The sequence below is a fragment of the Xenopus laevis genome, chromosome 5L, assembly GCF_017654675.1.
Source record: "Xenopus laevis strain J_2021 chromosome 5L, Xenopus_laevis_v10.1, whole genome shotgun sequence".
Lineage (NCBI taxonomy): Eukaryota > Metazoa > Chordata > Amphibia > Anura > Pipidae > Xenopus > Xenopus laevis.
The window spans coordinates 70,743,507-70,758,268 of NC_054379.1; the positions used below are offsets into that span (position 1 = coordinate 70,743,507).

Sequence of the window (14,762 nt, forward strand, 5' to 3'; positions counted from 1 at the left end):
ATATGAAAGTTATATCAGGGTACATTTTTCTTAAAATGTAGGTATTACTGGTCTTTCTAAACATTATTATATTTCTATTCGTTTATAGTCTATTGAAATCCTAAGCCTATGTAAACTCATAGCAGCATATTTATCAAGGGCCAAATTTCGAATTGAAAAAACTTCGAAATTCGAATTCAAAAAGACCAACCAAAATTAAGTCAAAGGTTTTTTTGGTCGAATAGGTCCGTATTCGGCTGAATTCAAATCAGCTTTCTCATGGCTATGCATTGGTACTGCCTACATGCACCTTTTTATGAAGGAAATCAAATATGTTTCAAAGCTAATGGCGTAATATTCTCTCATTATGCTACCTAGCAGAGTCTGGAAAGCAGTGAGTACAGAACATAATGAATACATATTGAGGTGACAATGAGAATTTTTACAGGTCATAACATACTCATTCTCCATTAGAATAAGAAAATATATGTCATTGTCTTTTATAATGACAGTGTGCTTATATGCCTTAATATTTAAATTAGTTAAATATTCCATTTTTAGTTGAAACTTTGAGAACTTTGATGTTGCATTAAATACATTTTAGTACAAGACGTGGCATATTAAAATAAAAGTTTTACGGCATCCTAAATATAACTTATGTTCCATTATGTTCCACTTTTGCGCCTTTCCTGATAAAGCAACACATACTGTAGGTATTACAATAGGACAGACAGGCGTTGACAAAACAAATTATATAAAATGCAGCACAAACTTTGATTTGCTTTGTCTTTTGAAAATTATTTCAGTATACATAGCTTTTCACCAGACCAAGGTTAAGGTATGGAATCTTTTTTTCTGGAAAACATATATCCAGGCAGCTTAAAGGAGAAGGAAAGATTAAAACTAAGTAAGCCTTATCAGAAAGGTCCATCTAAATATACCAGTAAACCCCCAAAGTAATGTTGCTCTGAGTCCCCTGTCAAAAGAAACACTGCATTTCTTTCCTTCTATTGTGTACACATGGGCTTCTGTATCAGACTTCCTGCCTTCAGCTTAAACCTCATTGCCCTGGGCAAGAGCATGCTCAGTTTGCTCCTCTTCCCTCCCCCCTCCCTTCTCTGCTGTAATCTGAGCTCAGGCAGGAAGTGATGTCACACCATGCTAGTACTGCAGCTCCTATCTTAAACAAACAGAATAAATATAGCATTCTAGCTTGTACTATTGCAGCTAATCTATTGGCAATAAAATGCCTCCGTAGCTTTCCTTCTCCTTTAAGAATTATGGCAACAATCGGCTATAATGTGCTGTTTCTGGGTACATTTCTAATGCATTCATCTATCAGAAAATGCAATTGCAAAATAAGGCCTCAGAACTTGGCCATCACACTTTCTAACTTCATAAAATATTAAGCTAATTGTGGACCAGTGCAATTGGGTACTAGAGAAACCCCTAGTTATCAGGCTTTTAAAATTTTTGGCAATAATTGCTATTTTTTGTGACTTAAAGGGATACTGTCATGGGAAAAAAAATCTTTTTCAAAATGAATCAGTTAATAGTGCTGCTCCAGCAGAATTCTGCACTGAAATCCATTTCTCAAAAGAGCAAACAGATTTTTTATATTCAATTTTGAAATCTGACATGGGGCTAGACATATTGTCAATTTCCCAACTGCCCCAAGTCATGTGACTAGTGCTCTGATAAACTTCAATCACTCTTTACTGCAAGTTGGAGTGATATCCCCCCCCCCTCTCTTTTCCCCCCAGCAGCCAAACAAAAGAACAATGGGATGGTAACCAGATAGCAGCTCCCTAACACAAGATAACAGCTGCCTGGCAGATCTAAGAACAACACTCAATAGTAAAAACCCATGTCCCACTGAGACACATTCAGTTACATTGAGAAGGAAAAACAGCAGCCTGCCAGAAAGCATTTCTCTCCTAAAGTGCAGGCACAAGTCACATGACCAGGGGCAGCTGGGAAATTGACAAAATGTCTAGCCCCATGTCAGATTTCAAAATTGAATATAAAAAAAATCTGTTCTGCACTTTTGAGAAATGGACTTCAGTGCAGAATTCTGCTGGAGTAGCACTATTAACTGATGCGTTTTGAAAAAAACATGTTTTCCGATGACAGGATCCCTTTAAGAAACATGGCTTTTCTCTGCCAAACTAAAAATGCACATGGGTCTTTTTGGCAAAAACCTATCATTGTGCACAATGTCAGGCAGATGCAAACAAGTCAACTAACGGCCTCTGAGCGTATGTGCGCTATCTTTAGAGAGGGAGGGGGCGACGGAGAACACCGGGCAAATCTGGCCCTGGTTAGTATCACTTTTAGGAGATTTCTGCCCTATCAATAAAAATCACAATACATTTCAAGAGATACTCAGTCTTGCTATTAAACAAAGGCAGAGGAACAGGCATCACTATTCAGACTGATGATTTTGACCTTTGATGGGAAAAATATTTAATCATACAAAAATAATTAATAATGAATAGATGTCCTGACCCTTACTGTCTCTTAAAAATGTTTAAGGAACTCAACTCATAAATTGTAAAGAGATCAGATTTAAATGGCCCAAAAAGGTCAGTTGAACGAAAATGTAAATATACTGCAGTGTAATCCAGATAATACAATTAAGTTATTAATAAAACCAGTCATGGTTACTCGCATACCATACATACAGCATGCATTTAGGATGTGGAAGGTAAAGGCTCATTTATTAATTAGGCACGAACTAATATAATTGCTTGCTTTTATTTTCTATCTTTGCGTAGTCTCTACAAAACAAATTGCTTATTGTTTACAATTGACAAAGGAACTTGTGCAATATTTGTAAATCAGCCCTGTAGTCTTTTATTGTATAGTATGTGCATTAAATAGGACATGGGTTTAAATGCCTAGATAAGAAACCTAAGTTCTGTTATCATTCCAGTATGTAATATTTGCCTTTAATCAAGCACAAATAAATTAAAAAAAATTAGCTTGTTCCTTTAGGGTGGAAGAACACACTCATTTACATGAACTACACTTTTCTTAAATACATGACAATTGCCTCACCTTGGAACTTCTGTCAAATTTTCCTCCCAGATAAGAGGTTCTAAGTAGCTTTTAATGAAGGCTATAAATATTGCAAATGCCCCGTGTCTCACTTTTATTTGTGGATTTCGTACCTACATTTTAAACAATATGATTCTCTTGTTGTGTACTTCTACAGTGCTGCATTGGTAACTAATGCAGTTAAAGAAAGCACTTTTTTTTAAAAAAAAAATATGAGGGAACATACTTTTAGAATTTTAAACACAAAAATCTTTTTGCATTCCAAGGTTCCTGGAATTAGGCATATATGCACAACACGGTTCATGTTAATCTTGGTGAAGTCTGTTGCAAGATGCAAGATCAGTATTCCACTTCTCCATTAATGGAGTCATATATCAATTTTAAAATCCATCCCACATGAAAGCAATGATGACTAATACACGATGGGATTCTTTTTATTTGAGCTGAAATTGGAGCTCCCCATAGATCCTTACTGGTCCAAGTTTGTTACAAGTAAGCTTTGGGGCCAAAGATCAGCAGCCAATCACAGCTCTACCTCAATACAAGAAGAGATTAAAATGAGTTCCCTGTCAGGTCTGCAGCGTGCCCAGTTTCATGATTAGAAACATCTGCAAAGTCCAAAACTGGTGAACAGCTGGAAAAGCTGTGGCATGGGAAAGTAAAATTTCAGGCACTATTAGGTGTTTTGTCTAAATTATCATTAAAGCAGCTTCAAGGTAACATTTATGGTAATGTCAAAGATGACGTTGTGTTGCCCATGCGTCAAACTTCCTGAAAATACCTTTCCACTAAATAACATTGTTATAAGCACACCCTTTCAATATGCATGTTCAATATGAATTAGTAAAGCTAAATATTAGTGCACCACCAGGGATACAGCAATTACTGCATTATTCAACGGGAAGGTAATTTTTCAGCCACCCGTGAGGCAATTTATTATGAAAAAAAAGTCTTATGTGTCATTCATTTCATAAGATGCAATCTACAGCGGGTAGAAGGTGCATGGTAATCAAAATTCCCTGCAGACATATCCTTAAGGATGGTGGCATGTGTGTTGTCTCTATTAACAGCTACTTGTAGCAGCGAGGAAAATGGTTATTTATCCGCTGCACAACAGTAGTGATCCCCAAACATGCAATTAGTATTTGGGAACAACTGCAAACTACAAAATTAAGGATTGTTCATGCATTTACATATGATCAACTATTTGTCTGAAGTTTTAAAAATTGGAAGCTCCAGTAGAGCTTATATGGATAAGCAATTACAGTCATTCAGCTATTTATGATACAATGGCATACAATATCAGCTATCACATGATTTACTTTTTAAGATGCACTAGTGAAGGCATCTTAAAATGCAATCACAATTTCCCTTTTGAAAATTCAAGGGAATGATGACCATTACAGAAAATCACAGCAATTTTCAGTCAGCTGAAATAAGTAGTGTTGAAAAGCACCCCATGGTGGCAAGTTTGCACTGACAGCAACTGCCCCTCTGCGAGAACAGACTTTCAGCAAAAACAAGTAATTATGTGTATATTCTAAAAAAGAATGAATGGGAAAAAATAATGCTATAGGGGCACTCATGAAACTCCAAACAGCCAGAACATTTGAGGAAACTGCTCAGCAAGGTAAGGAAGCTAACAGATGTGAAAAAGTCATCCTGGGAGGGAGGAAATCTTAGTCCTGAACTACAGAACTAATGAAGCAGTAACCTCCATTAACCCCAATAGATGTTAATGGATTGTTAACCACACATTATTCTGCTAGAATAAATCAAGTATTGAAGCGGATTAGCATCTGCGTTAAGAACTTGGAATGAATATACGGCAAGGTGAGTTAGAGCTCTAGTCCAGTCCTACCAGAGAACACAAGCAAAACAATAAATAAAATATATCTGGATTCTTTTTTTTTTTTTTCTTTCAAAATAATTTGGCAAATACATAGTTCACACCTTTGCTGGAATCCATCACAGTGAATCACAGTGACTCACAGCAGAAATATTCCTTTCTGCCATATCTGTGAAATGATAGTTCAGTGAGGAAAACAATAAATATTTGATTTTAACAGCCTATAATGTGCCAAAACAAAGGTGATTAAAGTTTTTTCTGGACATAATATGCCTGCTGACTAAAAACTGGTTTAAAGCTGCATAGGTTCTCCTGTACCAACCGACCTGTCACAATAGCACATCTGTAGAACATTTGCAGGCAGGTAAAGGAGAAATACAGCATAAAAAACAGTTAAAATAAAAATGACAAGGGAACAAAAAAAGGCAAAAATGATGGAATGAAGACCATTAAAGCTAGGGCCAGACGATTGCTCCTCTGCCTGCAACCGGACGTATTGTCTCCACTTGGGTGCAGGCAAACGCGGCAGATTTTGGTGCCAAAACTAGACATTTTCCATTTCTCACTGAAATCCACCCTGTATGCAAAGAGAAAGGAGGAAGCCAGGCAGCAGATTCTCCTCCTAAGGAGAATCTGTATCATCTGTCTCTAGCCTAACAGAGGAGGAGAAGAGAAAATTTAGATGGAGGGTAGCTTAAGTTAAAGAAAAACAAACAAGGATACAAGTCTCACTGTGTAAAACAAGGTGAAAAGAGAAAAAGGAGAGAAGGGTATCTGAGCAGTAGATGGTAAAACATGGTAAGGAAAGTGAGGCGAATACAATGGGGCTTACGTAATAAAAGGTGCAAGTTTTCTATAGGTCTAATCACCTCTAGCAACCAATCGGCAGGTAGCATTTACTGGTCACATGTCTCAAAGCAAATGCATTTTTGATTACTATAGGTTACAGTACCTGGGCAAACTTAGTGCCTTTTATTACACATCGGGGCACAATCATTGTTTTCATGGTCGGCATTCAAATCCAAACTATGAAGTAAATATATACAATGTCAACTCACCAAAAACAATAGATAATATATTCTTCCCTAGACTCTAAACATCAAAAGGGTACCAGTAATATCACATGAGCTTGTGACATCACCTTTAGTTATAAATCACATGTTTTAATAAATATAGCTGAAATTCTGGCCTGTATCCTGACTTCCCAATAACACTGTTCATAACTGTCCCCACAAGCATTTTGCACTAGCAGTAAGTTCTAGTTGAGATAGGTTCATGTAAACCTCCCAATTCCCGTTCTTCATCTTACAGCTGAATGACAGAATCCGCAGAATAATGTGTCACTGATATTCTCAATACCACTCTGTGCTGTAATGGGTAGGTGGAAAATTTGTGGGGGCTAATAAGAATAAAGAGAGACATCGCTCATTCCTGTAGCTACTGGAAGCTTATGCTAGGAAAATGAATATTGTATAGAAATCTATATTCCTTGAGTGTGGAAAATTAGTAAAGTGTATATATATATATATATATATATATATATATATATATATATATATATATATATATATATATATATATATATATATATAGCAGTTTTATTTTAGAACAAAATGTTGTAACCTCAACCCGTCTGTTAAGTGATTCACATATATTTGGCATTCGATAAAGTAAACAAAGATAAGGAGTATATTTCTCATCTCAAAACCGCAGATGAAAAGAAACTACCTCATCAAGCTCAGCACATCACCAAGCTCTCACCTCTAATTATACATTTGCAAATGTAACTATAGTAGCACTAGACTCCTGAAGAGCATTTTTATCACTCATTTAGACTTGTTCTTGTTTACACTCCTGGAATAAAAAGGAAAAAAAATAGCTGTGTTTGACAAAAATGAGTAAGAAACTGGCAGTGTAAAGATATAGCAGGAGGTTGGAAGATGATCACTCAGCCCCTGGGCCTTTAATACCTGGCTTTGTCCTATTATAGTTATACCTCATATTTCATGCAGCTATAATATGCAGCCTTTTATCTGCTTCACTTTTTACTCACATTTTATAAAACTCAAAATCAAGCTGACCCATGCAAAGAGGAACTCTTGTTTACTAGATACACTAGCCCTGTTCAATCTTGTCAATGTAAAAAGTGATCCTTTCTGACACACATTGTAACACATTACTAATAATATAATGGTCTAAATATGTGAAAACCGTATCCTTATTTAATATTTAGCACAATTTCTTGTACTTCCTTAAGTTTTGAATGTAAGAATACACTATGCCCTACAATACATTTTCAACATTTGAAAATGAAGAACTCCAAACTTCACTCTTTTCCTAGTTATTCTGTCGGTTTCAGTGGGATGCAAATATGAACAGTCCTGCCAAAATTGAGCTAAAGTACAGCTTGTACAAATGGCTGTGGATGTTTTTTTTTTCCCCCCGGCCTCAAATGTACACGTACAGAAACAAGAAAACACAGCAAGCCAGAGTTTCACACTTAAAACTGAAAAGCTTGAAGATGCAGAGAAGATTGCTGAAGGTCTTTACTATTATAAAAATGCCTGTTCGGCCATTTTAACCAGGAAATGCTCTCCTCTGCTGCTGCATCGCACCATTAAATAAATAAATAAATAAATAAATAAATATATATATATATATATATATATATATATATATTTATTTATATATGCACATGTGCAGAAGGGACAGAACCGTGAAGGAGTGCATGAGCAGTGTTTATCAGCTGTCCTAATGAGGTTTGTTACATGTGTAAGTTAATATGAATGGAAGACTATGAGCTGTGACAATTTAGGTTAAAGGGTAAGTAAACCTTTCAAATTAGTGCATGTACAATTGTCAAAAGTGCTATTCTAAGCACTTTTGCAATTTACATTGTTTTATGTTTAATTCCAAGATATTAAGGGATACATGTACTGTAAATATGAATGAATTTTGTTACAACGGGCCACCTACTGACCTTTCCACCACCTTTCTGACCATGAAGTAGTCTAAGAAATTGTCAGGAGAAAGAAAAAGAGCTGGTCTGATGTTAGAAAAAACATCAGAAACCTCATAACTTTTCTCACCTCTTTCTTATCAGGAAGAACATAAGACCAGCCCTCTTTCTTTCTCCTGACAACTTCCATGACTACAACATGGTCAACTATACAAGTGAAACTGTATCCCTTAATATCTTGGAATTAAAAAAAAAAAAAATGAATGGAAATTGCTTAGAATAGCATGCTTCAATTTTACACTTATTTTCAAGGTTTACTTATCCTTTAATAAAAGATTGTCTTTTCTATGGAGCTCAATATCTGAAAAGATAAAATTTTAGGATTATTGAAGTAGAAAAGCTGTTCTTGATGAGTAAGAGAACACCTACGTTGTCAGACTTACAAAACAAACTAATGATTTAAAATAGAAACAGAATGAGGAGATATGCAACATATTTGTCTTGCCACAACTCAGCCTTAAACAAGCAAGATGTTTTCTTTCAAATCAACGCTGCCAGTCTATTACTAATTCTCCAGCTGTTCACAGGAACAAGATCCTGCAGAGCTCCACATCTCAGTAACAAATTCCAATTTTCTTCAGAACCCTGCCTCCTCCCACAATTACAGCTCTTAGGCCTAAAACCAACATGACTTACAGAGGTTATGACATGCAAGTAGGTAAACTTAAGGAGGATGTAACAGAGTACCACTGAGAGGAAGTCAAATCTTTCCTATTTATGCATTTTACCAAAAAAATACTTACTTTTGGTAGCTATTCGTACGCACTGAGTTTTGGATTCCTGTGGAAAAATCAAAAATAGCATTATAAGAAAATATTTTTTGTATTTAGATTAAAGGAAAACTATACCCCTGAACAATATACTGCATACTATAACAGCCCATATGTAAACCCTGCTTCATCTATATAAACCATTTTCATAAAAATATACTTTTTAGTAGTATGTGCTATTGGGTAATCCTAAACAGAAAATTCCCATTTTAGGAACTAAGGGCCGCCGTCTGGGACCATACAATTCATAGAGCACACAAACAAAAGGGCACACCTGAGGTCACATGAGCCAATTAATCCTTTCACTGCCAGCTAATTTGCTCGATTTGGTACTTTTATTGGTATACCATTTTTTAACATGTTGTGCTCTTTCAATTTAGGGGCCTTTCCTTGGGGGGGTCTTTTAGTTTATCCAGGAAAACAATATATATATATTTTTTTCAGGACAACCTAAGCTTTCAAAATATGCTAGAATGTTGGTGTAATTGCACTTCTGTAAAGATATAGGCTTCTGAGTGTTTAAGAAAAAAACACGTTTTCCATAAAACATACACATATATCAGAAAATGTATTTTATGCACGAGAACACAGATTTGGAAAGTTCTAGGTCTCCTGAACACGCTAATAACAAATATATTTAGTTTTCGGGAGATTGGTAGTGTACCAAGCACTACCAAATTTCCAAAGCAATACTCCACAAAACTGCATACTGCATACTGATTTCAAGGCCAAACATTCCACCGACAGTAGGTTCACAATAGAAAACGACACAATATTTGAACAAACAGATCCTGATAAATCCAAAATGGGTAAATATATCTATGTAATCCAAACTACCAAGTTGCGATTCTTTTCTAAAGTTATTATATATTTTTTTTAAAATTGCAAAATTTTTGAAAAATAACCTCAAAGTAGGGTTGCCACCTTTCTAAGCAGTGGAGACCGGGCAAGGGGGTGGGGCCATGATGGCAGGGGGCAGGCCCGTGATGCAGATGGTTATGTCAGTGACATATGACGTGGCAATCTGCGATTGGCCTATCTATGTGTCAATCAAGGGAATCCTGCCTGGTTTTCCTTATTTGGAAAACTGGGAAATAAATTTTGACCTGGGCAGCACTTCAAAATACCAGGCTGTCCGGGTCAAAACCACACAGGTGGTAACCCTACCTCAAAGCTTCCAGTCTACAGCATCATATTTCCCACTAACTAGAAAAAATACCCTAAATTTGAATGACTGGGGTCCGATGAATAGTTTTATGCCTGATATACATAGGTATATCTAAGTATGTGGCAGAAAATAAAGTCACCCCATACGAGCTATCAATTCTGCAATTCCAGATACTGCAAAATCAACACTTTTTCCGAAAATCACTTCAAAACTTTTTTGAAGTATCTTATCTCCCACATACTGAATTATTCGGTAGCAAGGTAAAACACCCTAAATGACATGCATGCCAGTTAAGAGCATTTTCCTGCCAGCATGTAGTATATACGTGCTTGGCAGTTAAAGGGGTGGTTCACCTTCAAGTTAACTTTTAGTATGCTATAGAATGCTTAATTCTAAACAACTTTTCAACTGTCCTTAATTTTTTCTTTGGACAAAGTTCTGTCTTTTGGTTCCACACATAATATAACTGTTAATATGATATAATCTAATTATTCCAGGTATATAGTTTCCTTTAAGAAAAGCACAGGTGTACTACGGCAGAACTGTAGCCCATAAAGAGAACTGCTTATGTAAATCTGCAGTGCATAAAAACCCTATGCTGCAGTTGGCACTGCCAAAATAGGAGTGCCTATTCAATATGCTCATTCTTTGGAAAGTTTTAAACACAGTTTAGACGGTATGCCTAAGCACACAACTTTATGGACTTTTTCCCACCAAAAATGAAATGTAATAATACTATTTTATTGCTCTGGCTGTTGGGTGTTTTTCTGTCTATAATGGCTTTTTTATTGCATTAGTATATTATCCTCTAAGTCACTTATGCTCAATAAAACCACATGTTCTTACCCAAAATGTGAAGCACATATTTTGTGTCCACAGTCACTTCTAACCTAACATACCTCAATATCTGTTTAGGACTAAATGAAAATGCTAGTCTCGATGTATACTGCAAGATTATGGTGAATTTGTGTCATGGGTCTTTGCAAATGAAAAAGATTATGTTTCAAATACATCTGCTGTTGTTGCTCATACCAAATGTTAGGCCTGTACGTGAAAATATCTCCCAGATGCCGAGATCTATATGATCATCAGAAACTGTAATCATTTACATATGCATGATGACCTCTATTTCCAAAGGGTCAGCTGAGGCTATTTCATATATATCATTCACCACAATCAAAGCACCCAACAACAAGGCAAAATCATCTTCAATTTTCTTTTGGTTTTACACATGCAGGTAAACACTCCTAGCTATCAATCTTATTGCTTATCCCAGCAATTTTATCTAATCCCCAGACACCTGGCAGTGTGACTTTATAACAAGAATGCTGTGATCTCCAATAGGACCCTACTTATCTAGAGTAAGATTCTTAAATTGGATTTTAAAGCATCTTGTGTTATTGCTGTGCGTGCTGTGACTTCCGCCAATGCAGTTTAGACAAGAAAGTCATTCAGCTGTGGCAGCATGGGCCTCAAACCAGCATGCTGATTTTTACAACTGGAGCTGGTTTCCTGTAGAGCTGGTTTCAATAGTAGCTATATTATGCAGGAAGGAACAACCAAGCGTGGTCTTGCCTAACAACATGAAATAATATGGCTCTCACAAATAGAGGCACATCTTACTAGAAACACATTATGTTCTTATCTAAGTTTTGAGTTTTGATTTGATAACGCCGCAAAATATTTAAAATATCAAAATCATATTTTCTGGCTAAAATACATAAACCAAAATACCACTGAAGCAGTTCCATGTTATTAGAACATAAAATTATGGCCTACTGACCTGAATGGCTATACCTAGCCAGCAGGCCTTCCACAGTTTGCATACCTGGGATCCACCTGCATCTGACCTTGAGACCAAAACAACCATCAGAATAAAGGAAGATATGCAGTCTTTGGTGCTTTAACTGTTTTGTCCCTTTAGGTTTGCAGGAGACTGCAGGGTAAGACTTACTCAGCAGCTGAAGTGCCAAAGACTGCATGTCCTTGAGAATAAACCCATCTTCATTAATTGATCACACAACTCACCTTTTCAACACTGCTTACTGCCTGAAAGTAGATGTTATATCCTTTCCGGGGAACCAGGGGTGGATTCCAAAATCCCTGATATGTCCTGTTGTCACCCACAGTAAATGGGGCTGCTTCAGGAAGGTTGGACGGAGGAAGCTCTGCAGCAAAGTAATAAGGAGCGCTCACAGCACCTGCACTGTTGTAAGCAACAGGAACCCGATAGCATTCAATTCCCCCAGTCTCTCGCTTTGTCCTTTGGTTATGCATTTCCTCCACAACAATCTGGTAGGCACTATAAAAAACCAAAACATAGAAACAAATTAGATCTGTGTAAAATAGGCATGTGAAATCTGCCGTCATCAGGTGAGGTTGGGCATCACACATTATATATACAAATATATTTATGTCCTATTCTGTAAAAGTCAACACACATTTTAGAGCTTTAGGGTATACAAAGTTCAGCATAAATACTGTATCATGTTGTCCATTACCTTTGAATATAATTCTGTATAAACATAATAGGAAACAAAGAAACCACTTGGAAAGACATGTTTGGAGCCAACTCAATTCTTATGGCTGCTTTGACAATTTTATTAACACAATAATACCAAAATAAAATGTATTAATATACATTATAATTATTTCTTTACAGTAGTTAATGTGTTCTTATATTTATTGTGATGTGTTAATTTTTCTGCTTTTATGTATGCAAACATCCTTAATCCCTTGCATAAGGTGATACTTAATATGATGGCTTTCAGCAGTGACAAGACTCACGCAGTTCATATACTGAATGGCTACCCAGGTGGTATGCCGAATAGGGCAGATACAATTGTGTTGCTCCTGGGCTAACAATTGTTGAGACAAAGCAGAACCATCTGGTAAACATTAAATCGGCTCACTCAAGAGGATTTTTGAGCCAGCCCATCAATATCTAGCTGAACCTCAAGCACATATTGCTTGAGACCTCAGGTAGTCCAAATGGGAAAAAACACCTCCAGTACCATCACACTGAGCACGGGAGCTTCCCAAGGTTGTGTGCTTAGTCCACTGCTGTTCACACTGCTGACTCATGACTGTGTGGCAAGTCATGGATCCAATCACATCATCAAGTTCGCTGATGATACAACCGTAGTAGGTCTCATCAGCAAGAACAACGAGTCAGCATATAGACAAGAGGTGAAATAGCTAACGGACTGGTGCAAAGTCAATCTGTCTATGAATCCAAACAAAACAAAGGAAATAGTTGTTGACTTCAGGAGAACACGTGGGGATCATTCTCCACTGTACATTGACGGATCTCCGGTGTAAATTGTCAAGAGCACCAAATTCCTTGGGGTACATCTGGCGGAGAACCTCTCCTGGTCTCTTAACACCAGCTCTATAGTGAAGAAAGCACAGCAGCGTCTCTACTTTCTACGAAAGCTGAAAAAAAGCCCACCTTCCACCACCCATTCTCACTATTTTCTAAAAGTCACATAAACTGGTATATTTACCCTTCTTGTATATTTCTGGTCTCCGAACCCTTGTTTCCATCCAAAACAAAATAATCAGTCAATCCAAGTAGATGGGTAAAGAAACCAATCAGGGCAGGTGTACTGCTGCAAGGTGCTTTTATTGGATACACGACATGTTTCGAGCTTAAAAGCTCGCACTTGATAAAGAGCTTTTAAGCTCGAAACATGTCGTGTATCCAATAAAAGCACCTTGCAGCAGTACACCTGCGCTGATTGGTTTCTTTACCCATCTACTTGGATTGTCTCACTATTTTCTACAGAGGGTCTATTGAAAGCTTGTTATGCAGCTGCATCACTACCTGGTATGGAAACTGCTCTGTATCAGATCGCAAGATCCTGCAGCGGGTGGTGAGGGCAGTGGAAAAGATTATTGGGGTCTCGCTTCCTGCCATCATGGATATTTACAACACCTGCTGTCTCCAGAAGGCTACCAGCATTGTCAGGGATAGCACCCACCCTGCACATGATCTCTTTACCCTCTTGCCATCCTGTAAAAGATACCGCAGTATTCGAGCGCTGACTTCCAGAATGCGAAACAGTCTATTTCCACAAGCCACCAGGTATCTCAACTCCCAAGGACTGAACTGAATATATTCATAAGAAACTGAAATGTCCACTTTGCCCAGCATGACCGTGTACTAGAGTTGTTGTATAGCACCGGGGGGTTCTGGAGGAACGTCATTTAGTTTCTACTATGTACTTTATTTACTGTGTATGGCTGAAATGACAAAGTCCACTTGACTTGATATTGTTTGTGGAGAATGTAATTTTGGAGTTATGCAGTACATTGCAAATAAGCTGCTGACTTTTGCCAGCTTTAGCAAATACACCATCATTTGTAACCTTTCTGAGCTGGAGAAAGGGGTATCTGTATCTCTCTCTCTCAATTTTTCTTATTCTATCCAGAAATGAGTGGAGGCTACATACGAAATATCACAGAATTGCAGTGCTGCCTCTTTTGGGGGATGAACATCTGAGAAGATTTAAAAATGAGATTTACATGTGGTACATGGCTGCACATTTAAAGGAGAAGTAAACCATAACCAAATGTGACTAGAAATGCTGTATTTTATATACAGAGCTTACTGTTCCAGCATAAAAGTTTAGCATTTCTAAACACAGTAATGATCTAGGCTATCAACGTTGCCACTGGAGTTCACAATCTTGGATTTTGCCAGAGACACGCACATGCTCGGTGTGCTCTGGGCTGCTGTTGAGACACAAAACTAAAAGGTTGTCAAAAATCAAAAAGCATAAATCTGTCACATAAGCAAATACTACAAGGCTGATTACTAATCAGCCTTGTATTGTGACTTTTAAGATTCTGTAAATAAAGTATACTGTGATTTGGTCCCTAAATTTAGGTAACTGACAGCATCACTGAGCATGT

General features: G+C 37.1%; 1 protein-coding gene across 14 annotated transcripts in view; it reads right to left on the reverse strand.

Annotated features, from left to right (window-relative positions):
• Positions 1-14,762, reverse strand: part of ptprk.L (protein tyrosine phosphatase receptor type K L homeolog) — a 291,695-nt gene that overhangs the window by 64,985 nt on the left and 211,948 nt on the right. For all 14 annotated transcript variants that reach the window (XM_041562919.1, XM_041562917.1, XM_041562920.1 and 11 more), the window contains exons 12-13: positions 11,874-12,147; positions 8,651-8,687 (exon numbers count right to left, since the gene is read on the reverse strand). In XM_041562919.1, the coding sequence (XP_041418853.1) occupies positions 8,651-8,687; positions 11,874-12,147 (311 nt within the window). The remainder of the gene's footprint in view (positions 1-8,650; positions 8,688-11,873; positions 12,148-14,762) is intronic.